The sequence below is a fragment of the Lepidochelys olivacea genome (assembly GCF_965140295.1).
Source record: "Lepidochelys olivacea isolate rLepOli2 genome assembly, chromosome: 3".
NCBI lineage: Eukaryota > Metazoa > Chordata > Testudines > Cheloniidae > Lepidochelys > Lepidochelys olivacea.
In genome coordinates, this window is record NC_140413.1 from 208288811 (window position 1) to 208316045 (window position 27235).

The 27235-nt window shown below is 38.8% G+C and overlaps 1 protein-coding gene across 4 annotated transcripts in view; it reads left to right on the forward strand.

Annotated features, from left to right (window-relative positions):
* The window catches only part of MAP4K3 (mitogen-activated protein kinase kinase kinase kinase 3), a 136028-nt gene that overhangs the window by 22750 nt on the left and 86043 nt on the right, over positions 1-27235 (forward strand). For all 4 annotated transcript variants that reach the window (XM_084622281.1, XM_084622282.1, XM_084622283.1 and 1 more), the window contains exons 3-9: positions 3815-3905; positions 10563-10627; positions 14243-14298; positions 19979-20026; positions 22189-22231; positions 23745-23817; positions 27090-27221. In XM_084622281.1, coding sequence (XP_084478407.1) covers positions 3815-3905; positions 10563-10627; positions 14243-14298; positions 19979-20026; positions 22189-22231; positions 23745-23817; positions 27090-27221 — 508 coding nt within the window. The remainder of the gene's footprint in view (positions 1-3814; positions 3906-10562; positions 10628-14242; positions 14299-19978; positions 20027-22188; positions 22232-23744; positions 23818-27089; positions 27222-27235) is intronic.

Sequence of the window (27235 nt, forward strand, 5' to 3'; positions counted from 1 at the left end):
GATCAAGCTATGGTTTGATCCCCAAAAAAACATTCAGGAAAATGTCAACCTTAAGAAAGCTTTCCACCCCCTGTTTAAAAGCTGTATCTCAGGAACCCCTTGGTTAAAATAACCCCAAATTTGTTTCTCACCCTAGCCAGAGAGCCCTCATGAGGAGGGATCCTAGTTTTCCATGATTAAAAAAACCCAAAATTCTCCAATAAAAAAGCATAAAAATCCATGTTTCACCATGCTTAAATGAAATGCTGAACTTTACTTTCCCTAGCCACTAATACCATATATATTTATATATATATTTATCAGTTGACCACAATGTTTTGTTGATATATTTACAATTTTTAAACAAGTTCGAAGCCTGCCAGTGCCATCAATCATGATAATAAAATTAATAGAATTGCTCTCCAGCCACCCTGCTCTGAAGGCAGCGCCGCCGCCAGCAGCAGTGGAGAAGTAAGGGTGATAATACCATATCATGCCACCCTTACTTCTGTGCTTGCTGGTGGTGGCACTGTCTTCAGAGCTGGGTGCCCGGCCAGCAGCTGCCGTTCTCCACCCCGCCTTCAGAGCGGGGCGGCCAGAGAGTGGTGGCTGCTGGTCAGGTGTCCAGCTCTGAAGGCAGTGCCGCCACCAGCAGCTTCTCACGCACCCTTCCCCCTCTCGCCCCCCTGAATACATAGTGCATCCCTCCAAGGGGGTGTGCTCCCCAGTTTGAGAACCTTTGGAATAAGTGACACTGGCACTTTCAGTAAAATTTAGTTAATGTTTTTGTTTTTTTCACAAAATGTAAAGTAAAGGTTCTCTGTAAAAATGCAGATTCCATGTTTTTTTGTGTTTTTCCATGGCAAACAGATTGATAGGATCTCTGCTCACGAGGCATACCAGATTTCAAATCAGTCTGAGTAACCATGCAGATTTTAGAGCACTTAGAAAAGTTCAGCTTTTTAATAGAAAGCTAAAGTAGACCTGGTGGCCCACTATAATAGAGCTATGTGTTAATTGTGTATGTAATTGGATTCTACAAGGTGTATCTCATTTACATATCATAAAGTGTTTTAGGGCTGAGGACTGATCTGATTAGACTTGTTGAGCATAACAAATACTGTAAGATGTACGTTTAGTTTATTATTTTTAGCTGTTGTGCTGTTTCACTTTAAGGTCCATGTTAGAAGAGAAAATCTTTTAATATTTTAACTGATTATATTTGTAACTGGATATGTCTTGTGTATGTGTATTGCATATACACATCTTATCCTAAATAGTAAAAATCAGTTTAATAGTAGGATAGCCCTAAACAAGACATGTTTGTGAAACTGGAACTATTCTCAGGATATCTTACATAGTAATAGAAAGAGTGGACCACCACCACAGTAGTTGGCCTTATGTGATTTATATTGGGTTAATCTTCTGAGTAAGAGGAATAGAAACACTATGTTCCCCCTGGAGCTATAGAGTAGACAAAGTCATGGGCAGATAGTTACATTACCCGATTTTTCAGCTTTTAGTAGGTGGAAAAGATGTCTTGCAACTCTTTCTAAATATGGCCAAGCTTATACTCAAATATACTATTTCTGGGAGAGTGAATTCCAGTCTGCCTTCATTATCTATGAACTTGACCCTCAGGACAGTGTTCTGGATTAATGTAAGTTGTATGGTGGTCCTGAAATGGAGAGACTCTATTAAAATTCTAATTTTCTTTTATGTCATGCTGGCCTAAATTGTGCCTAGCAGTTTGTACTTCAATGTGGGTTTTTGGCAACTGATAGGGAGAGTGATGCATAGCTGTGATAAGTCCCAGCTGGCCTCCCTCCCTTATAGAAGCAGCTATCCAGGGCTTCTGAGTGAGTGGCTTTTTGTCCCAAGTAGCAAAAGCCTGGCTCACGGGGGCAAGGTCCACATTTCAGAGGGATCACAGTCTGTCTGCCAGTTGCAGACTGGTTGTGGGGAGGAGAATAATTTCTAGCTGTTTATGCTGTCTGGGAGCAGAAACAGTATCATGTGACTTAGGTAATCAGTTATACACTATGAATAACACAGCTGAATTTGAGCAGTTAATTTGCAGCCTGCATCTGATGAAGTGAGCTGTAGCTCACGAAAGCTTATGCTCAAATAAATTGGTTAGTCTCTAAGGTGCCACAAGTACTTCTTTTCTTTTTGCGAATACAGACTAACACGGCTGCTACTCTGAAATCTGTAGATTGAAACTTGCTTTCAATACACAAAATAAATTAACAGTTTTACAAGTCTGATGATGATTGTTTGCAAACAATTTGGAAATTTAAAGGGCTAAATTTGCAACATCTGATCTTCACAAGGAATAATTTAGTCAACTCTATTGGAAGTTCTCTAGCACTATAAGTTTAGTGTATGTCCTCAACTCCTGGACAATGGTCTTTTGTAAAATCTGGCTTATGGTTTACACAGTGCATTGACCAGAGACTTCTGCCATAACTGGTCATAACAGGATACCTTTGAATTTTCTTCATTTTTTTTTTCAGTCTGTCTCTTTACATTCTTTTAAAAATATTTTCTTTTTTTTTTAAAGAAGAAAATTCTTCATAGAGATAAATGTTGGAGGTCCTAGTCTGTCAGACACATTTTTATTTTACCAAGTTCTTAAAGCTATTTTAGACTAAGGAGAATCTGGGGACTCCTTTAAAATGTATTTTCTAATAGATAGTAAATAAGTCCTATAAAACTAGCTTTTCCAAAATACATATGGATACTAATTTGTCCGAATGAGCTTAAGAATCAGCTCAAAGCTATGTTTGAAATTTTGGCTTGCAAAATAGTATCTGGGGGAAAAAAAGCTTTTTAAAAGGTTAAATTAATTCCTGTCCCATTGCAAACTCCCCCAAAAAACAAACACTGGAATTCTTTATTCCTATAGTTTGACCAAGTTTTTATAGCTGTGTAAACCTGGTAATTGGAGTCTGTAATGGAAACATTGGCCCAACCTAGGCACCAGATAGCAAGGCTCAGATAAATGGCAAAGCAACAACATTGGAGAAATGCCTGAAAAGACAACTTAGCACTTTCTGTATAGTTGTATGCTTATTAAGTTTGTTTCAAGGTCATTGAAGAGTGCTATGACATGATTTCTCTGTAGGAAGATAATCCAAGATGGATTTAGATGCTGGTTAGAGGTAACAAGTTTTGCCATATTTCAAGAACATAGATTATTGATAGTACATCTGGAGACCCACACAGCAAGGTGCCAGGGAAAAGAATTAAGTGAGGAACTTTTATATACAACAATTCCTGCCAAGGAGAGCAGAGACTCTTGAGCATACAACCAGGAAGCTGTTCACTTTTAGGACTGGCTATAAACGGGAACATTGTTATTAACATACAAAATTATTATTACCAACTTTTAACCTTCGTATATAATGTAAGCTTGCTTGGTCTCTACTAGCAGAGCTTCCCACAAGAGAATCTACACAGGTGTAAGAGTAAATGATTTTTTTAAAAATCATTTTCTACCCTTTAAATAAAGAGTAATTGAATTTAAAAAGGGGTTGAGAAGAGCTGTGGCTACTGTCCTCTAAGTGGTGTCAAGTAGTGGACTAGGGCTCCATCCTGACATAGGAGTCCTCTGATTTTAAGAATATAGTTACCTGTTATTCCCTTAGTCTTTTAGAACTTGTGTTGCCGTACAAAGTTCTGTATTCTAGAAATGTACATGAATATAAAATGAAGTTAATTACAAATCTGATAATGACCCGAGCTCTTCAGTTTAAAAAAAAAACGTTGAACGCCAAACTCCGAGGGATGGATATTTAAATACGACAAAAATATCAATTGTTTTCTTCTTCAGGGGAAGATTTTGCTGTTGTGCAGCAGGAAATCGTTATGATGAAAGACTGTAAGCATCCAAACATTGTTGCTTATTTTGGCAGCTATCTCAGGTACAATTTTTGTTTCTTTTGCTCATTTCAAAAATGCTGTAGCATTGCCTCTCCAAAGAGGAATGATCCGCAGCAAAACATAATTTATTAACCACTGTTACACTGCCATATTTTCTGTATTTCCTTTACCAACAGTACTAATTGCTAAGCTATTTCTCTATAAACAGGCTGTTTCTACTGACTGGATCCTTCAGGGACATCACAGTTCAGTGTAGGTGACATTTAATCACATCCTTGGTCATGAATTGAGATTTCACAAACTCTGTATTGGGACAGCACTGAATGAACTCAGCAGGGCGAATATGCCAAATGTAAAGAGAACTGTGTGCACACAAGTGTCTTTAATTAGGTTTTGCTAGAATAGATTTTTCTCTTATTATAGTAGCCGTCTTTAACATATATCTTTTAGTTTGCATCAAGTTACATCTGCAAGTGATGTTTTCATGGAGTAAACTAGACTTTGCACCAAAAAAAAACCTTGGCTATTTGACGATTGGAAATTATGAGGAAAAACTGAGGAGGAGGTGACTCTCTTGCATTTGGAACAGTAGTTCTAAAATAAGTATTAATTAAGGACGTTATATTGTGGTACATAGGAAAACTGAAACTCTTAACATTTCTGAAGGCCACTAATGTTGTGGTTTGGGATTCCCTTTGAAATCTGAAGGTGATGCGTATTTCAGTTCTGTATTTTATTTTCATCCTGTCCTTTGATAGCACAGTTTTTAGCATATTAGGAGGTCTTGACGCTGTCACTTGTTAATAAATTGTAGTCAGTTGCTTGACCACACTTTGGTTCATTATGAAGTATATTCAGGTGACCAACCTGTAGCAGTCAGGATTATTATTACAAGCCATTAATAATCTAGTATAGGGAAAAAGTTCAATATGATACCAGTCTCCAGAAAGCTGCATCATGCGGCATTGTTACGTTCACCATATGCAGGTGTGCTCCCAAAGTTACACATCTCAGCTGTTAGTATTTATGAGATGATTTTATAAATTACACATCTCTTTACATGTCATTAAAATCCAACCCATCAGATTATATGAATTCCTGAAATTAATGCTCTGTTCCTTCCCTTATCTTTGTTTTGGATACTAGCATTGGCCTGTGAGAATAACTCCCTACCTCTTGCTGTAGTAAAATAATCATATGTCCTGGTCCTGACAGCTTTCCTATCTACTTAAGCCAAAGTTTGCTTCTGCTAATGCAAGGTGTTATGGGATACTTAGCATAAGTGAATAGGGTTATAATAAAGATATAGGTAAATGGAGGCTATGTAACTGCTATAATATTTGTGCTTATTGCTATTGATGCTTAATGCGTATTAATATATAGAGTGTGGGTAATACATATTAATATGATGTAGACACTAGCCAGCATATATTGCTCAACATACTCAATAGGTGTCTCATCTTCCCCTGCTTTTGTTTCTTTTGAATAGTTTCTTGAGTGAGAGATTAATGAGGCCCAGTGAGTATTTGATTATGTATACAAAGTGAAATAGCTCCAACAGGAGACCGTGAGAGAGGGTGTGACTATAACCAGGGTGGCTGGGCACTCAGCTGGGCCAAGGGAGACGGATTCAAGTCCCTGTTCCTAATTGGGCAGGGCAGGAACTTGAACCTGTCTCCCACATTACAGATGAATGCACTGGGCTGCTGGCTATTCTGAGGTGTGTGTGTGTCTGTCTGCCTCTCTCCCTCTCTAACGGGTTTTCCACAATTCTTTTTTGAAAGATCTGTTTTTTGTTCTGATGCAAAACAAAAACAAATGTTGAAACTTTAAAATGCATCACAAAACAGAATTTTTATTTTCCAGCCAGCTCTGGTTTATGGTCCTCTCTCCTCTTAAATTGATTCAGGCCTGCATTTGAATGCAGTACTTTAATCTTCAGTTATGGAAACGCGCGTAGACCGCAGGCACGCCTCTTTGTGGCTGGACATGGCGAAGCAACTCATTCATCAGCTAGTATCCCCTACAGACACCTGCCCCAGCCCTGCAGTTATGTGCCTGCTCTTATGACTTGGCTCTCCAGCTAAGCCACTGTAAAATCCCTTCCCTTCCAGGGTGACAGTGTCCCTCTTGGCACTGGTCAGCAATATGGTGTGCTCCCCTTCCATTCCGCTCTTCTGCCAGAGTAGTGGCCCCAGGACTTCGCTTTGCAGTCTTTTCACTGCAGTCTAAAGCACAACAAGTTGCACCAAAAGAAGTTTCTGCCTCTTGCCTGTGCTTGATCATTTAATCCATCCTGAGGCCTCCCCAGCTGTCTGTTCTGCAGAAGGCTGTCAGGGGTTACCTCCTTGGAGTCTTGCCCCAATCTGGATCCTCCACTCCAGGGTGTTGCCTCCCCCCCTCCCACCCCCTTAAAAGGCCATCTGCCTGTCAGATGGCCTTTTCTGGGGCCTGGTTCAGGAGTCTCATTTCTGCTGCTGTCTCCCATCAGGGTATAAACACCCTCCTCTCCTCTTTACTGCCCAGAGATTGAGAGAGACCCAGCGTCCTTCTCATTTGGAATTCCTCTCTTTATAGGCCTGGTCTGCACTAGGAAATAAGGTCAGTATAACTACATTGCTCAGGGGTGTGAAAAATCCACACTACTGAGCGACGCAGTTAAACCGACCTAACCTCCAATGTAGACAGTGCTAGATCGACTCTAAAATTCTCCCATTGACCTAGCAGCTACTGCCTCTCAGGAACGGATGACCTACATTGGCAGGAGAAGCCCTCCTGTCGGCGTAGCTAGTGTCTTCACTACTGGGGTGCAGGTGCAGCGGCTTCACTGCAGCATTTGAAGGGTAGACAAGCCCATAGAAACTGACCAGCTCCTACTCCAGCTAAGACCTGGCCCTTTAATTGGACCTGGCCCTCCCTCCAGATGCGATAATTGGCCTCTTACGTTCATATTAACATTTTTAACCACCTATGCGGGGGTGGCCGCATCGTTGGTTTTTTTCTCTAAACAAGACTTTTGAAGTGTAACTTTTTTCTTATGCTGTTTTTGTATATGTAAGTTTTCCAAAACATAAATGGTCAGGGCAAACTTTTGAAATTACAAATACAGTTATAAAAAGGGGTTGATTATGATGCAGGTAAAGGAATGCCTATTTGTTAGTTGTAATGAAAAGGCCATGCTAGAAATGATGTTGTACATTTATAAAACTGGATAGAAAATCGTGTCGGTACTTTAATATAGTTGTTTCTAAATGTTTGCTTAATTCAATTTTGATGTGTGTATATTACAACAGCATGTGTATATGCTGCCTGCTGTCCAATATAGACAAACTTTACTCTCTCACTAATGGCAGATTTAAAAAAATTTTTTTGGTATCTAAAATGGTCATGAGTTTAAAGTCTGTTATCTCCTGCCCCTGCATGGCTAGAAACAGACTTTAAAGCTTAACAATAAAATGGCATTACTATCTTATTAAAGAGAGACAAGGTGGGTGAGCTAATATCTTTGATTGGTGCAGTCAAAGATATTACTTCACCCACCTTGTGCTTCTAATATCCTGGGAACAGTGTGGCTACAACATTGCATTACTATTTTTTATTTAATTTTGAGGATTTTATGTGTCCCTCATGAATGTTCTGTACACTGCCTCACTCTCCCTAAAGAGAGTACATGTAGGAGCCTGACCCTGCAAACTCTTGATCTGATGGATGAGGGTTTCATCATCATATCCTAGGTATAGGCAGTGGGTTAAAACTAACAAAAGGTAGCATTTTTTTTTCACACAGTGCACAGGCAACCTGTGGAACTCTTTGCCAGAAGATGTTGTGAAGGCCAAGACTATAACAAGATTCAAAAAAGAACTAGATAAGGTCATGGAGGATAGGTCCATCAATTAGCCAGGATGGACAGGGATGCAAAACCATACTCTGAAGTGTCCCTAGCCTCTGTTTGCCAGAAGCTGGAAATGGATGGCAGGGGGTGGATCACTTGACGATTAACTGTTCTGTTCATTCCCTCTGAAGCACCTGGCATTGGGTGCTGTCAGAAGACAGGGTACTGGGCTAGATGGACCATTGGTCTGACCCAGTATGGCCGTTCTTTATGTTCTTAGGTATGAAAGGGCCAAAGAAGACAAGCATCACCCTAAAGACAGAGTTAAGATTGTTGGGGTGTTTTAACTGTGAATGTTGTCCATACTTCCAAATAAATAAATATAAAAACCTTAACTATGAATTTGGGTTTCTGTTGCTTGTGGGCCTTTAAAAAAAAAAATTACAGCATTCTTGTAAGGCTGATTTTTAATCCTTAAATTACTGTGGTTTACTTTCAACCTTTAACTCCATTTTAACAAAACATTTTGTCTGGGAATATATTTAGCTGTTGGGAGCTGCTGCCAGACAAACTACCTGTGAGAAGGTAGAGTGGGCAGACGATCTTGTAATTTGTCAAAAGAAAGGGTGAGAGTCCTGTGCAGGAGAAGGCAAGAGAAACTGTTAGAGGTTGAGGGTGGCTTAGAAAAGGATGTAGGAAGGGAAGGTTGGAATAGAGAGGCTTAGCACCAAAATGAAAGGAGAAGATCAATTTCAGTGTTTGAATATTTTCTTCTGATTTGATTTTTGGAAGTGTTTTATCCTTGACTTTTTCAGTCAGGAAACTGAAAGTTAGTATGTTGTCACAAGTCTATCCTCTCTCCTTGTCCTCATGTTTGTCATTTTATTAATCTCTGCTATAGTATTTAAGACAGACCTATCTAGAAAATGTAACTGTCACACTGGAGAGACTCATGACCATGAGTGCCTACCTCAGAGCAGACTGTCAAAAACAGTGCAGACACCCCAAACTGATGGTATGTTCTACAATTAGATTTCGCCAACTCAGTAACAAGTATGAACTCCTGGATCACTGTACTAATCTTAACATGGAGTCACAGACAGACCCCGTGGGCTCTCCTGTCTATCTTGTCACCCAAGCAATCTGGACTCAGTGATAAATGGCCAATTACACCAAAAATCACACACTATTCAGGTTGACAAGAGACAAATACTTACCCCAGATCAGTTGGTACCCTAGATCTTACACCAAAGAACACTGGTAGCCAATCCTGTAATAAACTATCTAAAGGTTTATTAATGAGGAAAAAGAAATTAGTTATTTATAGGTTAAAGCAACCAAGCATATATACACAAATGAGTTACCGTGTATAATTCGTAAAGATGACAGAGATGTAGTAATCGGTCAAGTCAAAATGTCTTTCAGGGAGGACCCAGGGGTAACCCCTGGGGATCTCTGCTTTAGTTTATTGTCTCTGGTCCTGTGAGAGTGCAAACAGCGAAGAGATGACAAATTTCCTTGTAACCCTGTTTAATCTTTTACATTTGGCCTTCTGGTCTGTGGGAGGAGCTCCATTGCACATAGCATTTCTAAAGTGTTGTTGGATCATTCAGCAATCCTTAGTATTGTCATGTTTCTTAATGGCCTGTTTAATCTTGATAGACCTCCTTAATGGGCAGGGGGAGGAGAGGTCCTTGATCCCGTGCTTGGGTTCACAAGTTCAGAGCAAACATTTTCAAAGTTTTAAAGCAAAACTTGCATATTTCTTTATAGCATGGAATACAGACATTACAAGTGAGATTAATGCATGTAGCAATTTACAAGCATTTCATAGAGTCTAAACATTAAATACATTATTATAAGAATAATATCTATTTTGAACAAAATTAACATACAGGTGAGCTCCTTTGGTTTCCACTGTGAGTTTGTCAGTTCTTAGCTAAAGCCTACGGCCTTAACTAGAGCTGGCACTGGTTTAGCAACAACTCAGGAACTAATTCTAGTTGGTGTACTGAACACACTTATAAACAATTCTTGTACTCTGTGTGGGATGAACCCACTCAGTCAGTTATGGCTCTTAGGATAGGATGAATCACATTTTTATAGCCTCTTTTTATCCTCAGGTTCATTTGATTCAGTCAGTTTTATAGATAGAGAAAAGAGCATTTCTCTGCATTTTAAATTGTCATTCACTGAAGATCATATTCTTTTTATCTTTCATTTCTGATAGTGTTGTGGTGGACGTTACATGTTTCTGAAGTGCACCATATTAGACCTGTATCTTCCACAACACTTCTAAAAGTAATTTTTATAAATTTTTAAAAAATTACATTATCAGTGGAAAAATTTTTTAAAAAATGAAGCTCTGTTTTAGTATTCAAATTTTCTCCAAATGTGTCTTCTGTAAAGCAAGCCTTTGTGAGAACTAGTTGATCATTCCATTCTTCTGGTTTTTAGAGAGGGAAAATCCTTGGGCTGTGGTAAGCCGTTATCCTGCCAGTCAGATTGAGGGAGTGGTAGTAACCCAGTGTTTGCATTCTCTCAACTGTTACTACAGAAAGCAAATTAGCCATTGAGTAGGAAGTAAATTTCCCTTGGTAGTCCATTCTTAGGCATTTTAAAGCACGCACACACATGCTTCATTCTTATTGTTCCCCCAATTTATTGCATTAATATGAAGTTCTTGGATGTTTGTTTTAAGTGCATATTTTTAGTATCATATAGCATAGATACTTTCTGTTTTCATTTTTACCTGCATAATATGTAGGCTTGTTATATTCTGTTGCCTAATGTTTAAGACTTTTGAATTATCTGTAATAGTCCAAGTTGTAAATATGGAAGGCTAATGAATGCTTTTACTTTTTAGGCGAGATAAGCTATGGATTTGCATGGAGTTTTGTGGAGGTGGTTCTCTACAGGACATTTATCATGGTAAGCCATCACTGCGCATCTGTGAAAGCTAAATATAACTTGTTAGACCAATGTATAGTTACAGTATTTACAGGGTTAAAAATGAAAGTTTTTAAATGGTGAACATTGTTTACTTATGTCTTAGGATATATTATAACCATTTAATGACAATTTTAACTTGTTTAAGGACAAATAGCAGTTTATATATTAGAAAAGTACCAGTTTGCCAAAACAAAACAAACAAAATTAACTACATATTTTTAAAGAAGGACTGTGCTGGTAAGAGAGAGATAACTTGTGTGTTTTGATATACTGCTCCCTTGTTTGTCTTTAATTTTACAATATTTCTAATGTAAAAAATAAAATGAACATGCTTCCAGTCATGCAATTTTAGCATATCCACTTTTCTTCCAAGTTCGTATGAGCTTGGCTTTACTATATTACACATTATTACCTGTATATAGCTTGTATATTGGACCTATCATCATGAATGGTGTTGCTTGCATAGATAGGTTGTTATGTACATTGATATTTGTATTAGAGTAGTGCTTAGAGGGTCTAAACAGGAATCAGGGCTTCATGCTGGGTGCTGTAAAGATGCAAAATACAAAGATAATCCCTGATCCAAACAGTTTACAAAACATGGTTTAAGATTAGATGCAACAGTTGGGCAAAACACTTAGGAGTTGGGAGGCGAATGATAAGGTAACAGTGAAATGAGCAATCCTCTGAAAACATCATGTATTGTTGCAAAAGTGAAAGGTTGCACTGTTGGACAAGAGTACAGCCCAGTTAAAAAGGGTCTTAGCTGAATGTGGAATGTTAATTGCTAGCTTTATTTGCATTACATTAGTTAAATCTATCGCTAAGGCTGTAAAAAAGTTGATTTTTTTTTTTTTGTTCAAAAATTGTGGCCACAGTTTGTTAAAGCTGTGGTTCAAGGCATAAACACTACCTTCCAAAGTAGAGCAGCAGCACAGAAGAGATGACTCATGTCCTGGTTGGCTCTCAAAGGCAAGCATGATGGCGGGGAGGCTGGGGCAAATATAAGTGAGTGGTGCAATCTGGCACACAGGGTCACAATACCACTGAAATTTGTGATAACTGTAAAAGGTAAAAGTTGTAGTTTCTGCAGCAAAATTGCAGCCCGTAATTTTCTTACAGCCCTATCTATCACACAATGGCAAGAATACATTAGTTGATAGAAATACATATTTATGTTAGAAAAGGCTTTGAAAAATGTTAGGATAATGGAAATATAAGAACAAGGATTTTATCACTCTGGCACTGGGACCTGCATGAAAGGGACAATATTCGAGGTAGCAAACGGGGATTTAATTGCAGCCCTGAAACAATCTTTCCAGATAAAGATCCACCCTAGGAACCTTCAAGCCACCAATATCTAAATTACAAAGACTTCTGTTGGAATTATTATTTATGCCAGCTATTACCACGACACTAGTTTAACCATAAATTCCTTTATTAAATCCAAAGGTCAAATGGGTATTTATGTAACTGCTCTAAACATGCTTACAACGCCTAAATAATAAGCAATTTACTACATCCAAACGGTAATAGAACATTGATAAGTACTTGATCAAGATACTTACAAACAGGCTACACCGAGAGGTGCATAGACCTATATTGGTCTGCTCCAACTTGGTCAGACAGTTTCTAGCAATGAACCCTGTAAGAGTTTACTTTTTTATACCCTTTAACAGACAAGTGGTGTCATTGCCAATTACTGTCTTCAGCTAAAATCCAGTTAGAGACAGTCCACCCTTATTTTTCAGTCTTAATCCAGATAAGACTTACAACCTCCTATCTTCCCAAGGCCTTTCTTCCCCTCCTTGTTGACCAGTTTTTCCATTGCACCTGGGTTCACATAGGGTTTAACACTGGTATGCGGGCTGGGATGGTTTATGCTGGATCCCTTTAAGACAGATTCTTTTTGTCTTATTTAAAACCATCTGCAGTCACCCCTGTCAGTCAGAAGCCTTCTTTTTAGAAAAATTTCCCTTATCTCGTTAGTTAATCTTTGAACCTGGCATCCTCCCTACTGCATTCCTTCTGGCCTTATAACTCATTATTTTCAAGGCCTGTCTTCTACTTGCTAGTCAAGGCCTTTCTTTACAACACACAGATACTAATCAAACTTAAGCTAACTCTAATTCTTTAATTTCATATTTATCCCACAACTTCCCAGCCAGTAGTATCATCTTCTGCACTGGAAAAGTAAAACAGCATACATACCTTCAGGTTTATCTCATAACAGTAATCAAACTGAAGGATCATTTTACATGCTCTGATCATTATAATGACCCAAGAAGTTATCTGAGTGGCCAACTCTGTCCTTGGCATTTCTGCTAACATTGATAAGAGCGTCAACTGTGATAATTTTTGTGATGTGGAAGACCTGCTCACTAGGAAATGAGCTTATTTCACATAAGTGGGTTGAACAGATGTCCTGTAGTAATGCTTTCCTGTAACTACTGATTTTGGCTTCAACCCTGCTATTTAGAGTGGAAGACTCTGTACTCGTTTAACTAATTTCCAAGCCATGTCTCAGTCCAATCAGACCTCAGGCCTCAACAATTAAATCCTTAGGCTATGTCTACACTACAATTAAACACCCACTGCTGACTCATGTCCGCTGACTTGGGCCCATGGGACTCGAGCTAAGGAACTGTTCAGCTGCAGTGTAGACGTTTGGGCTTGGGCTGGAGCCTGGACTCTGGGACTCTACCCGCTTGTGCGGTCTGAGGCTGGGCTCCCACCCACACCCAAACATTTACACTGCAATTAAACAGCCCCTTAGACTGCGCCCTGCGGGGTATGGCTACGCTTTCATAAAAGACCTGTGGCACGGCCGCGTCTGGCCTGGGTCAACTGTCTCTAGACCTGTAAGCCCGTGGGGATGGATATCAGAGCCCAAGCTCCAGCCCAAACCCAAACATCTACACTAAAATTTGTAGCCTGGCAGCTTGAACCCTGTGAGCCCAAGTCTGTTGACCTCGGCTCTGAGACTTGGCGTCGCTGTTTTTCTGTTGCAATGTAGGTGTACCCTAAGAGGTAACACCAAAGGATTTCCGTATACTCTAGTTCCCTGGTAATTATATTTCTCAAAATATCCATGCATTCGTGTCATTTAGTTATCCAGATTTACCTGATTCCAGAACTCCATGCTTCCAAAATGTAAGTCCTATTTTATTTGAAGATCCTCAGGAAAGGGAAGACCGATTTAGATTTGTTCTCAAGTTTCATATTGCAAGGTGGTGTGTTTTGTGTGAAGATTGGGAGTTTCAAAGGAGCCTAAGCAAGTTAAGCACCCAGCTTCTAATAGATTTCAGTGGGACGTGAGCACCTAACTCTCTTAATCTCCTTTGAGAAATCCCAGCCTCCATCTATATTTCTTCTGTTTACTTCGTCAAATTCGAAAAGTTTGTGAGGAGGGTTGCTATTCTTTTTTAGAATCATTTAGTTTCAGGGTAAAAATGGTACAACTGGAGCCACAGAACATAGACTAGTGCTTCTGTGTGTGTCTGCTGAACTTGTGCGAATCACAACACCAGGAAAAAATTAAACAATTTTTGTGTTTAAAAAAAAAAATTAAAAAGTATATTTTCTTTCTTGCAGTGACTGGACCACTTTCAGAACAGCAGATTGCCTATGTTAGCAGAGAAACACTACAGGTAGCGAACATTCTAATTTGTACATAATTTAATCTTCTGGGAAAAATAAAAGGACTAAAAACATCTGATCATCTGGAAGAATCATGTTAATACCAAGTTTCAGAGTAACAGCCGTGTTAGTCTGTATTCGCAAAAAGAAAAGGAGTACTTGTGGCACCTTAGAGACTAACCAATTTATTTGAGCATAAGCTTTCGTGAGCTACAGCTCACTTCATCGGATGCATACTGTGGAAAGTGTAGAAGATCTTCTTTTATACACACAAAGCATGAAAAAATACCTTCCCCCACCCCACTCTCCTGCTGGCAATAGCTTATCTAAAGTGACCACTCTCCTTATAATGTGTATGATAATCAAGGTGGGCCATTTCCAGCACAAATCCAGGGTTTAACAAGAACATCGGGGGGGGGGGGGAGGGAGGGAGGGGTTTAGGAAAAAACAAGGGGAAATAGGTTACCTTGCATAATGACTTAGCCACTCCCAGTCTCTATTCAAGCCTAAGTTAATTGTATCCAATTTGCAAATGAATTCCAATTCAACAGTTTCTCGCTGGAGTCTGGATTTGAAGTTTTTTTGTTGAAGAATTGCAACTTTCATGTCTGTGATTGCGTGACCAGAGAGATTGAAGTGTTTTCCGACTGGTTTATGAATGTTATAATTCTTGACATCTGATTTGTGTCCATTTATTCTTTTACGTAGAGACTGTCCAGTTTGACCAATGAACATGGCAGAGGGGCATTGCTGGCACATGATGGCATATATCACATTGGTGGATGTGCAGGTGAACGAGCCTCTGATAGTGTGGCTGATGTGATTAGGCCCTGTGATGGTGTCTCCTGAATAGATATGTGGGCACAGTTGGCAACGGGCTTTGTTGCAAGGATAGGTTCCTGGGTTAGTGGTTCTGTTGTGTGGTATGTGGTTGCTGGTGAGTATTTGCTTCAGGTTGGGGGGCTGTCTGTAGGCAAGGACTGGCCTGTCTCCCAAGATTTGTGAGAGTGTTGGGTCATCCTTCAGGATAGGTTGTAGATCCTTAATAATGTGTTGGAGGGGTTTTAATTGGGGGCTGAAGGTGACGGCTAGTGGCGTTCTTTAATTTTCTTTGTTAGGCCTGTCCTGTAGTAGGTGACTTCTGGGAACTCTTCTGGCTCTATCAGTCTGTTTCTTCACTTCCGCAGGTTGGTATTGTAGTTGTAAGAATGCTTGATAGAGCTCTTGTAGGTGTTTGTCTCTGTCTGAGGGGTTGGAGCAAATGCGGTTGTATCGCAGAGCTTGGCTGTAGACGATGGATCGTGTGGTGTGGTCGGGGTGAAAGGTGGAGGCGTGTAGGTAGGAATAGCGGTCAGTAGGTTTCCGGTATAGGGTGGTGTTTATGTGACCATTGTTTATTAGCACTGTAGTGTCCAGGAAGTGGATCTCTTGTGTGAACTGGACCAGGCTGAGGTTGATGGTGGGATGGAAATTGTTGAAATCATGGTGGAATTCCTCAAGGGCTTCTTTTCCATGGGTCCAGATGATGAAGATGTCATCAATATAGCGCAAGTAGAGTAGGGGTGTTAGGGGACGAGAGCTGAGGAAGCGTTGTTCTAAGTCAACCATAAAAATGTTGGCATACTGTGGGGCCATGCGGGTACCCATAGCAGTGCCGCTGATCTGAAGGTATACATTGTCCCCAAATGTAAAATAGTTATGGGTAAGGACAAAGTCACAAAGTTCAGCCACCAGGTTAGCTGTGACATTATCGGGGATAGTGTTCTTGACGGCTTGTAGTCCATCTTTGTGTGGAATGTTGGTGTAGAGGGCTTCTACATCCATAGTGGGCAGGATGGTGTTATCAGGAAGATCACCGATGGATTGTAGTTTCCTCAGGAAGTCAGTGGTGTCTCGAAGGTAGCTGGGAGTGCTGGTAGCGTAAGGCCTGAGGAAGGAGTCTACATAGCCAGACAATCCTGCTGTCAGTGTGCCAATGCCTGAGATGATGGGGCACCCAGGATTTCCAGGTTTATGGATCTTGGGTAGTAGATGGAATATCCCAGGTCGGGGTTCCAGGGGTGTGTCTGTGCGGATTTGATCTTGTGCTTTTTCAGGGAGTTTCTTGAGCAAATGCTGTAGTTTCTTTTGGTAACTCTCAGTGGGATCAGAAGGTAATGGCTTGTAGAAAGTGGTGTTGGAGAGCTGTCGAGCAGCCTCTTGTTCATATTCCGACCTATTCATGATGACAACAGCACCTCCTTTGTCAGCCTTTTTGATTATGATGTCAGAGTTGTTTCTGAGGCTGTGGATGGCATTGTGTTCCGCATGGCTGAGGTTATGGGGCAAGTGATGCTGCTTTTCCACAATTTCAGCCCGTGCACGTCGGCGGAAGCACTCTATGTAGAAGTTCAATCTGCTGTTTCGACCTTCAGGAGGAGTCCACCTAGAATCCTTCTTTTTGTAGTGTTGGTAGGGAGGTCTCTGTGGATTAGTATGTTGTTCAGAGGTATGTTGGAAATATTCCTTGAGTCGGAGACGTCGAAAATAGGATTTTAGGTCGCCACAGAACTGTATCATGTTCTTGGGGGTGGAGGGGCAGAAGGAGAGGCCCCGAGATAGGACAGTTGCTTCTGCTGGGCTGAGTATAGTTGGGTAGGTTAACAATATTGCTGGGTGGGTTGAGGGAACCATTGCTGTGCCCCTTGTGGCATGTAGTAGTTTAGAAAGTTTAGTGTCCTTTTTCTTTTGTAGTTACTCTATCTTTTGCTAAAGAGAAGATCCTGTATAATAGCCTTCACAAAATGTAGAATTATTCTGTCATCTGGTTCAAGTTATTGCAGAGCTGTTTAAAAGGAGGTTAGGACCTTTCATCTTTCCTGTAGTCATGAAATTGGCAGTGGAAGATTGAAGACTGGGAGAAGCTGTTAAATTTGAATTCAAAATGAAGCAACTACATATGCATTTGTCCATGTGTGCATAATTGCATTAAATAAGATATTTGATTTATACCATAGATCAGTAGAGAATTTGAAAACTCAGTTTTGGATATGTAAATGAGTTATTGGTCTTTTCTTAGAAAATATACCCATATGTCTTAGTTTATTTACAGGATACATATTTCTTTGTTTAGAAAACTCCAGGCAACAGTGTGTGGTCTCTTGCATTTAGTTATTGTTTTGGGGAAACTTTGATTCCATTTTATTCTTCTAGTCTGAGAGTCTTGAGATCTCTCTCAAATGGGGCATTTCTTTAGCTATATAGGATGAGATTTTTGGGGTTATTAATTTTTGATTGTTTGAGAAAATAACATGTTCTCCTTTAGTGTGTCTTTATTGCTTTGGAAAAATAAATGAAGTACCTCACACACACATTATTGGAATGTTTTATGAATGAATGTTTTTGTAGATTATGAAATTGTCCCTTAATGCATGTATGATATTAAAACTACAATATTTTGACAAAATATAACATTCATAGGTTCTAATATGTTTAAAATAAGCAAAATTTATAGTTCAGTCATCCTCATCAATCAAAAGTCTGAGGAAAATGTATCTTGTATCACTCTCTATAAGTCAACAGGCTTAGTCCAAGGCCTCCAAAACCAAGGTGGGAAATCGAGGTCCCATTGAAGTTGATAGAAGTTTTGCCACCGCCTTCAGTGGGGCCAGAATTTCACCGTGGGGTGCCTAAAGTTAGGCTACAAGTCCATGTTTAGGAATCTTAAAAAAGGGAATTTATTTCACAAGTGCTTCCCAGCAGCTCCCATTGAAATCAGCAGGAGGGGCTGTGTAGTCATCACTTTTGGAAATCTGTTCACTTAGGTGCCTAAATACGGACTTTTAAGGGTCTACCTTTAGGCATCTGGTTTCTGAAGCCTTGGCCTTGCGTTCTTTTAGATCAGTGTTGGAAGTGAGCGAATTGTTGACCCAGTTCTGCAACAGCCCCAAGACATTTAAATCTAGGGGCTATTAGTAAAACTGTTGAAGCTGATGTCAGCTGTATTTCTATAAGAAAATACCTATTTCTCCAAAGATACTCATTCCCACGTTTGGGTCCAGGTCCTTGCATGCACACATGGTGGGAATTCTCATTTCAAAAATCTGAATTGCTGGTTCCAGCTGGTTGTGTTGCATGCCAACCATGCTCAGGAACCTAGATTCCCTTTGGTGCCCCAATGATCTGTTCTTTTCTCTCATGGTCGATTTAAGGAGTTCCAGTCGGGAGCACTGACTAGCTCTCCAGCTAAATTGCATTCAGGCTATTGATGAGCTGACAAAAAAGGGAAAAACACCTCCCAAAAGCATATCCTTGCTAGTGCTCCTATCTGTCTAGGTATTTATGCCATGCTCATCATCTGAGCAGCTAACAAATCTTAGACAATCCCTATCTTTTTGTCCTCCACCAGTCAGTGGTTTGCTTTTATCACTGTATGAAGGCTATTTCAAAGAAGTGGGGCTTATTTTTGAATATGAAGATGGTAATATTCACAGTAGTCCCAGTTTTTTCCAACCATGAGTTCTGTAGTCTTGGTCCACTTGCCAAAGTAGGTCTCTGTCCCACACTTAAGTGTTTCTGTCTTGAGTTCTGGAGAAATGTAGCCATTATAAGAGTTCGTAACTGCCAAGAGTGAGACAGTTCAACTGCAGCCAATCTCAGAGGATTTTGGAACCTTGTACTTGATTCTGGCTACTCACTGAATACAGTGCAGAGAGTGGAACGCTGAAGCTGGTGTGCTCTCAGTAGCCTGCGTTGTCATCAGGATCAATTTCTTCCCGTTCATCCCACCACCTTTTGATGTTCAAGTCTGGATGCATTGCTGAGGCACTGTGGGTCAGCCCCAAGCAGCTTCTCTGCTCGGTGGTGTTTAGACATGAGTATTTTTAGCTACAGTTCTCTCAGAGCCTTTAGCTGAACTTAGTCTTATGTGCAGTTGATGCTCTCCAATTTTGTATTCTTTATCATTTCAAATATGGACGAAGAAAGCTGGTTCACTGAATTCAGGAATGCCATGATTGTAGTCATACAATTTCCCTTATGGATGTTCAGTATTATGTTTTTTGGTTCAACAAGGACCATGATTGACTGGAGTGCACCATCCGTTCTTGGATATTAACTCATTCCATGTGTCAGATCCTGGAGGAAGCACCTAAAATGCCCCCTACAGAAATTCCACTAAGTTTGATAAATAGACCAGAGTTGAGCTTCTGCATTGGGCACAAAGGCTCTATACACTTGGGGGTTAATTGAAAATCTGTATCTAAGCACATGATCTATACAATAGGTGTATAACTAGTGGACACTGAGATAAAGCAGTGATAGATACTTTAGAAATATCTAAATGTTGCACAACAGAAATGGCACTCTACATGCCCAGGACAATATTCTCACTCTCCTTGTGTTCCTGGTATGAATGTGGTGCTCTTTATATTTATTTACTGATCTTTTCCCCTGTTCGTTCTTTGTCCTATCTCTAAGTTGGCTGCTGCTGGATAAGTACAGTTTGAATGTATGATTGTTAAAATCTAGAGTTTCATTCTCATATCACAACCAGCCAAAACAGTATTTATTAACTTCAGTAAATCACTGAATTGTATCCTAAACCTTATTCTTTTAATCTAGTAAATAATTTTCTGTAAAATGAAAAATGTTTAAGGCTAAATAATGGTGTAAGTATTTTCTTTAACTAAAGACCTTGTTCTTAAACTGCAGGGATTATATTATCTTCATAGTAAAGGAAAAATGCACAGAGACATAAAGGTAAGTCAATTTGTTTTATTTTTATTCCCTTAAAATTAAAAAAGCTACTCTCACAATTAGCTGAATATTGTTACGTATCCATTTTCAGAGAAATATTTAAGAATCGCTACTAACTAACCTTTTTTTTTTACGTAATCTTTTATTGGGGTTCAGTAGTCACTTCTGTAAAAAAGAGGGAAAAAAGTAGGACATTTACAAAATGTATACTTGGAGAATAATTCAGTTTTTTTGTCACTTAGATCAAACAGAGCACTTACTTGGGGCTAAATTGTGGCATTTAGCCACTGCACTGCCTTAGGAGAAATAGAGACACTTATTACCTTGGGGGAGCATTTTCAGTTGTGCTGGAGGAAAGTGGGAGGAGGATTTAATCTTTGATATATGTTTAAGGTGCAGCATACACCTCCCTTTGCACCAGCCAGCAGGATGGAGTCATGGCAAGGCCAAACCCAACTTTTGGGGGCATAATTTAGGGCAGGAGCTGCTATTCTGTATGGCACTTACGGGGTGGTGGGTGGCAAGTTGAATTAACCCTTACATCACAACTCATAGCAAAAAAAAACCAAACAAAAAAACCCACCACACAAAAAAACAAACAAAACCCCTCAGATACTGTTTTTAAATCTTGAATTTTAAACATTTATTTGAAAATTGACTTTAAATCCTTGTGATATTGGCAAAATATATAGGCAAACTTGTGAGACCTAGGTGCCTTAGTGCAAGTGACCTGGTTTTCAAACATTGTGACTAGCTCCCATTTATCTCAGTGGGATATATGGGAACTCAGCAATTGTGAAGATCAGATCATTTGTATTTAGGAGCACAACTGGATTGTAGTACTACTTGTGATTAGCCACAGAATTATGTACTATGTTCCAGTCACAAGGTCTATCAGTTACACTTGCACAAAGCTTTTCAAAGCTATTGGGTTGCATGGGTGTACTGAGGGCCTGCTTTGTCCTTTTGTATAAAAACTGGTAATCAGAAAAACAAGCTGTACTTTGGAAAATCTACTTGGCTTTTTCACACACCAACTTGTCTAAATCAGTTTATCGCCTCCTTCCTGTTTAGCTCTGCCTTAGCCAGCTTCTCCCTTAACTGAGTTCTACCCTTAGCCAGCCTCTTTATTCAGCTTAAGCTTGTTCCATATCCTTTGTAACAGGTAATTATAATGGAATCTGGCGTGAAGGATCCATTTTGAGCATATGTTCTGGTTGTTAAATCCAAATACACTGCATGTAGCCTCACAACAGTGTACTTTCCAAATCCAGCACAAGCAAAATCACTGTTTTCCTAGGCATTTTAATATCAAGGCAGGTCCATCAGATTACGAGTGAGGATCTCAAAATGGGACAAAACTGTTTTTCTTTTGGAAATATAAATCTGCTTTCCTGTTGGATCTTTATAACTTGCCTATTAATGAGTGTAGATTGAGAAGGGAAAGTAAGATTTAATCAATAGAGGCAAATGGTCACAAAACTAATTCTGCTGTTTGGGAGAGGATTTCATAACTAATGGGAATCTGAGTTGCATAGACATTTACGGCTACAATAAAATTTACAGAGTATTTGTGAACATGGGGGTCCCATAACCTAATGTTGTTGTCATTTCACTTTTACAAATATTCTGTTAATAAAATTTCAGATTCTTCAAACACTTAGTCTTTCGTGGTTTGTCCTCTGCTGTCAATTTTATCTCAAAACATACATATTTTCTTTGCCTTTATATCTTAATTTGTGTCTCCTTGCTGCTGTGGTATTTGAGAGCCCAGTTTTGCATCACTTTATTATAGAAGTAATGGTTTCAGATGAAGTTCAAACTTTGTAACTGTGTTACAATTAGGTCTCCAGAGTTAAGTAAGGGTGGGAGATTATTTGGAGAGACAAGGGATTTGACTTTTTTTAGTTGCTGGTTTTACTGAGCGGGGTTTATAATAAATTGTACTGTTGCACCTATAGTGGTATTTGTGATTTATTTTTAAATTATATCAAGGGCCTCTAGAACATACAGGTAGGTGTTCTCTTAGTAAATTGAAATAAATTAAATAAAATATAGAATATAGGTAATATTTGATGCTAGGGTTTATATTCCAGAGCATAAAGAAGCATAATGTTAAAAAAAAAGCTACACCTTTTAATTGAATTCTTTTTCTCTCTTTTAAGGGAGCAAATATTCTTTTAACAGATAATGGCCATGTAAAATTAGGTAAGTACTTCAGAAATCTGTATCAGATTATACTGCACAAAATACTAAAAAATACTGCAGATTATAAAAACTTTTTTGAATTCTCATCCAAGAATGCCAAAATGTTATATAATACTGGTAAACTTCAGTGAGGGGGGTATTATTAGGACTATTCTTTTCATTGATGAGGTCTCAGTTGTGGTTGAATTGGTGCATAAGTGTGCACAACTGGCTAATCAGACTATAGCTTTGGAAATCAGTTGAAAGACATACTCCCATAGTGAATTAGTCTGACATTGAAAAGGTGGGCTAAAAATTAAATCCTTTAATAAATTTCATTTTAATAAATGCACCTGTCAAGTCTCAGAAATATGAAAACTACCTCCAAAGGCTGCATAAATATATGAATCTAAAAGCGTATATCAGAAAATCCTTATGAATATACTTACCAGAATCTATTTAAAAAAATTAAATATTTTTCATAGGTACAGGAATATATTGCATTACATTTCAAATTAAGTTTATACAGTTACTCAGAATTATAGGAAAAATGTTAACTAATAAAACATATTATTGATCATATTAACTGCCTTCTATGTATTGCAAGAGTAGAAAATGAGAACTCTCAATACTTATTTCTTTTTAATTTATTTTAACTTTAACATGGGTGATATGATTTCCCAGTTAGAATAGGTTAGCAACCAAGAAGGGAAAGAACACTTTTGTTTTAAAAACGAATGAAGAGAAAAATACCATCGTAAAAGAAACTGATTCACACTTAGTCACATTTTATAATTCATTTTATTCAAGCACAATATTAGGGGTTAGGTGTTTTGTTAATGTCTTCATTTGTAGTTTAAATCTGTTTTATCTTTAAACTGATGTTGATTACTTTTCCAGAAGACTTTCTTAAACTTAACCATGTTGTGGTGTTCAAGAAGTGTTAATATCCTTGGTCAGTTACAACTGCCTTTGACTGCCCTTCTATTTTTGTAGTGACAAAGATTATTTTAAAACATTATCAATATTAATATTTCTGGTCATGTTTTACATTAACAAAATAAACATTTATTTTATGATCAGCATTAATATATGTCGTATTACACGTCTCGTATGAAGACGTGTCTCAGTTCTTTACAAAAGTTTCCCAAGTAGCGATATAGCGTGTGCTCTCAGCAGAGCGGAGCGAATGGAAATAACTTTGTTCAGAGGATTTTTAAAGGGTTTATTACATGGACAGATGGTATAAAATTCATAGGTGTACTCTAACATGGGAACATATACATATTTGTGTCTGTTAGGACTTCTACACTGCAATTCCTTCATCATGTTTCTTGTGGTGTGTGTTTGGCAGGATGGCTGGGAGAAGGTGATTCTATGGAAATTTATGATGGATCCTATAAAAACCTCATTAGCTTCTGTGTCCCTAGATATTTAGAAGTTCTTACTACAAAGAAGCTTAACTCTCCTGTTGATATTTAATTACTTGCTTTTGATCATTACTTCATTAATTAATTATCTTCATTTTTTATAGCTGATTTTGGAGTATCTGCACAGATAACAGCTACAATTGCCAAAAGGAAATCTTTCATTGGCACTCCATATTGGTAATTGTTTTACTTGATTGTCAATGTAATAGTAACTTTTACAATACCAAAAATAATTTGTATAAAAAGACATTTCTGTACTTAATTTCCTGGTTAGACTAAGCATTTTGAGAGTCTCAGCTTATTGCTCGTCTATTTTATTTTTTTTAACAACTTATACCAAATATTAAACTTAACTAAACACCAGAATGTTGTGGCCAGAGTACTGTGATGCTCTGAAAAACAGTTGTATCAGCTATATACGTCATCACCATTGACTAATATCAGTCATTGAATCTAATTTTAAAGTTCTCCCTGGAGTTTCACCCCTTTAATTCTGATCTTGCAAATACTTTTTCTACCCATCCATTTAGGTTTCAAATGTTTCTTTTCACTGACATGCTTTTCCTGGAACTCTTCACAGTTGGGAGGAGTTTTTTCACTTGTTTGTGTCAACAGATGTGCTTACTATGTCTGGAATGCTCTTCTCAGCCACATGCTCTTCAAATCTTGCTTTAAAAACCTTCCTATTTGCTTTAGTCTATTAAATTAAATCCCACTCACCTTTCCCTTCCACTAGTACTTCACACCCTTTTATTCTTTTCTCAGCCTACAAGTATATTTACTTGCATATTTATCATTTTTAAATTTCAGCTTTTTCTTTTACTCCATCTATGTACTGGAAATGACTTTCCCTGGCTGCCTTTAAGAGAGTTGTGTATATTTACTGTAAAACATTATTTCTCTGTTCTGTGCTGCTTTGAAAAGTATTTTGAGATCCTTTGTGTGAAAACATGATGTACAAATATGTATATATTAGCACAAGTCTCTCCATTCAGATTTGTATTCTTGAAATATGCCCTTGAACTAGGTGTTCAAACTCTTCCATAGTGTGGGCTATATTTTTAATATATAGCGTCACATGGACCCACCTTCCTTTCACGGTAGTACAAAACCACCTTCCACTCATGATTGCCTAAATGGATTGTGGCTCTCTGTTTCCTGGCTGAGGTGCCTGGGTGACTGTAAAGCTGATCATATTGGTCTCTAACACAAACCACTATGTAGCTGCCAAGTTTTGTCAGTGTCCTTAAGTAATATTTCAGGTTGACTTGCATAATTGTAAATAATTTACATATAATCATGAACATCACTTTTGAAAATATTGTGTGGATTTAATGCTGGTAAGACACCAGTTTTACTTTGGAGGGCTCCATTGAGCAGTGGGAGCAGGTATGGGCAAGTAAGACTTCATTCCTTGTACCCGTTTGAAGAGATGGAAGGGAGAGGAAGGCTTGGGGGGTAGAGTGGGGTTAAAGATAACCAGGGGGTTTTAATGGGGAGAGGGTATAGTTGCTGGGTGGGAGTGGAGGAAGTTGCTATAGGGTAGTACCAGCTCCTTTTGGTACTTGCCTTCCATGTCCACATTAGCTTTTGCTCCCCACACCATCTCCTATTCCTCCGTTAACTCCTGTTTCTCAGTGGTCTCTTCCTTCCAGCAGTAGCCCCTTGCTTTTCTTGCCTTTGGGGCACTAATGCAACAAACATAACCTTCCCTGCTCCAAATGGCTTGGAAAAGGGCAGGGGGATTAGAGAACAATCAGAGAGACGGAGTGGCTGTCTGTTCAGTGTGTCCCACAGTGGTCTCTAGTGGGAGCCAGGCATAACTGCTGACCAGATTCCTTGCTTGTTCAGGACCCAGCTGAATGTATGCGTCATACAAGATGATGTGTAACAGTACACAGGTCTGCAACTAAATGTTCAAGTGATTTTTCTATTTTGATTAACCTTTTAATTCTGAGAATCGCTTTTAAGGTAGTAAAGAGAAAAATAATGGGAGGAAAAGAGACACACATTCATCTCATCCCCTTGTAGCCAAACTAGCAAACTTAGTGCTTTTTGTACGAGTTTTGTAATAACGTAAGACCTCACACTTACTTAGTACCCATGTTCCTAAAAAGATTACAAAATGCTTTACAAATTTAAGATATACGACAGTCTCTTTAACTACCTCGAGTGAAGTTGCACAGTGATTTAGGACAGGGAACATAGACGAATGTACTCAATTGAGATGGAAGAAGAAATTTAGGTAAGCAGACAGTAATTATCCATATTGGAACATGTTCAAGTCACCAAGCTTAATAACACAGCTATGCAAGAAACATACCTTTCTTGATCACAAATGGTAAGGATATCTGTGTTTAGAGCAGTTTTCATTTTTCTCCTGCTACATAGGGTCACCTACCACTGTTCTGGGGCATTAATTCATTACTGATTGGGAGGGAAGAGTATCATCTACTGAACTCTTACTCCAGCTGGGGGTTTTTCTTGGTGGTCTTCCATATTAATGAGACCCAGCCATGCTTGGGTTGAGTTCATAGCCTGATATGGCTATAACATGTAACCGTGTCTGTAACAAACCAGAACAGGTGTTTTCACATTACATTAGTTAGTCAATAATTTTAAAATGTATTGGGTGTGTCTGTTTATGAATATCAATTGTGTGTAGTACTTTTGCATCTGAGCATCTCAAAGTACTTGCGAATTTTAATGAAGTCTCAGCACCCCAGTGGAGTAGATAATTATTTCCATTTTACAGATGAGGAAATTGAGACACAAAGTGGTTAAGTGTCTCACAGGACATATGTGCAGAGCTGGGAATAACCCCAGGTCTGGTGACTCAAGGAGTGAAAAAGTTAGATGCATTTTCCTATAGAATTCTCCTAACCTTCAATTTATCACTTTCCAGGGTGGCGTTTTTAAACTTTTTTTATAGTTAGATTGTACTCCAGTTTAATCATAAAATGTAGGGCTAGTTTAGTAGGCCAGTGGTAGCTCACTTGTGCTATGGCTAAGAAGCCAACACTAGCTGGTTTTGTCCATTTGCTGCCAGACTTTGGGGTATTTGGGAGGCATATACTCAGCCCTGGGAGGATATAGACAGAAAATTGCACCTCACTGTTGCAGTTCGTCTGACTCAAGAGTGTTAACTGATTTTGGAATGACTTGCAGCCAGCTCTTCTCGGTTGAGTGAGTGAACGCCACAACACTAATGCCATAGAGTGGAATGGACAAAGTGGAAAAAAACCTGAAATACCATTGAAGCTCAGTAGATCACAGGATTTCAAATGCTTACAAATAAGTCAAATTAAATAAAAGGTTGTGTATACAATGTGCTCTAGAAAAATGAATAATAAAACACTGACTCACACTGAAAAGTGTTTGAGTTAGATTTATCTCTCTCCACAACTAACAGAGAAATGTCTTTTCTCTTAAATACATACATATTTTAGGATGGCTCCAGAGGTTGCTGCAGTTGAAAGGAAGGGTGGCTATAACCAACTGTGTGATCTTTGGGCTGTTGGAATAACTGCTATAGAACTTGCAGAACTTCAGCCTCCTATGTTTGACTTGCATCCCATGAGGTTGGTAAATAAAA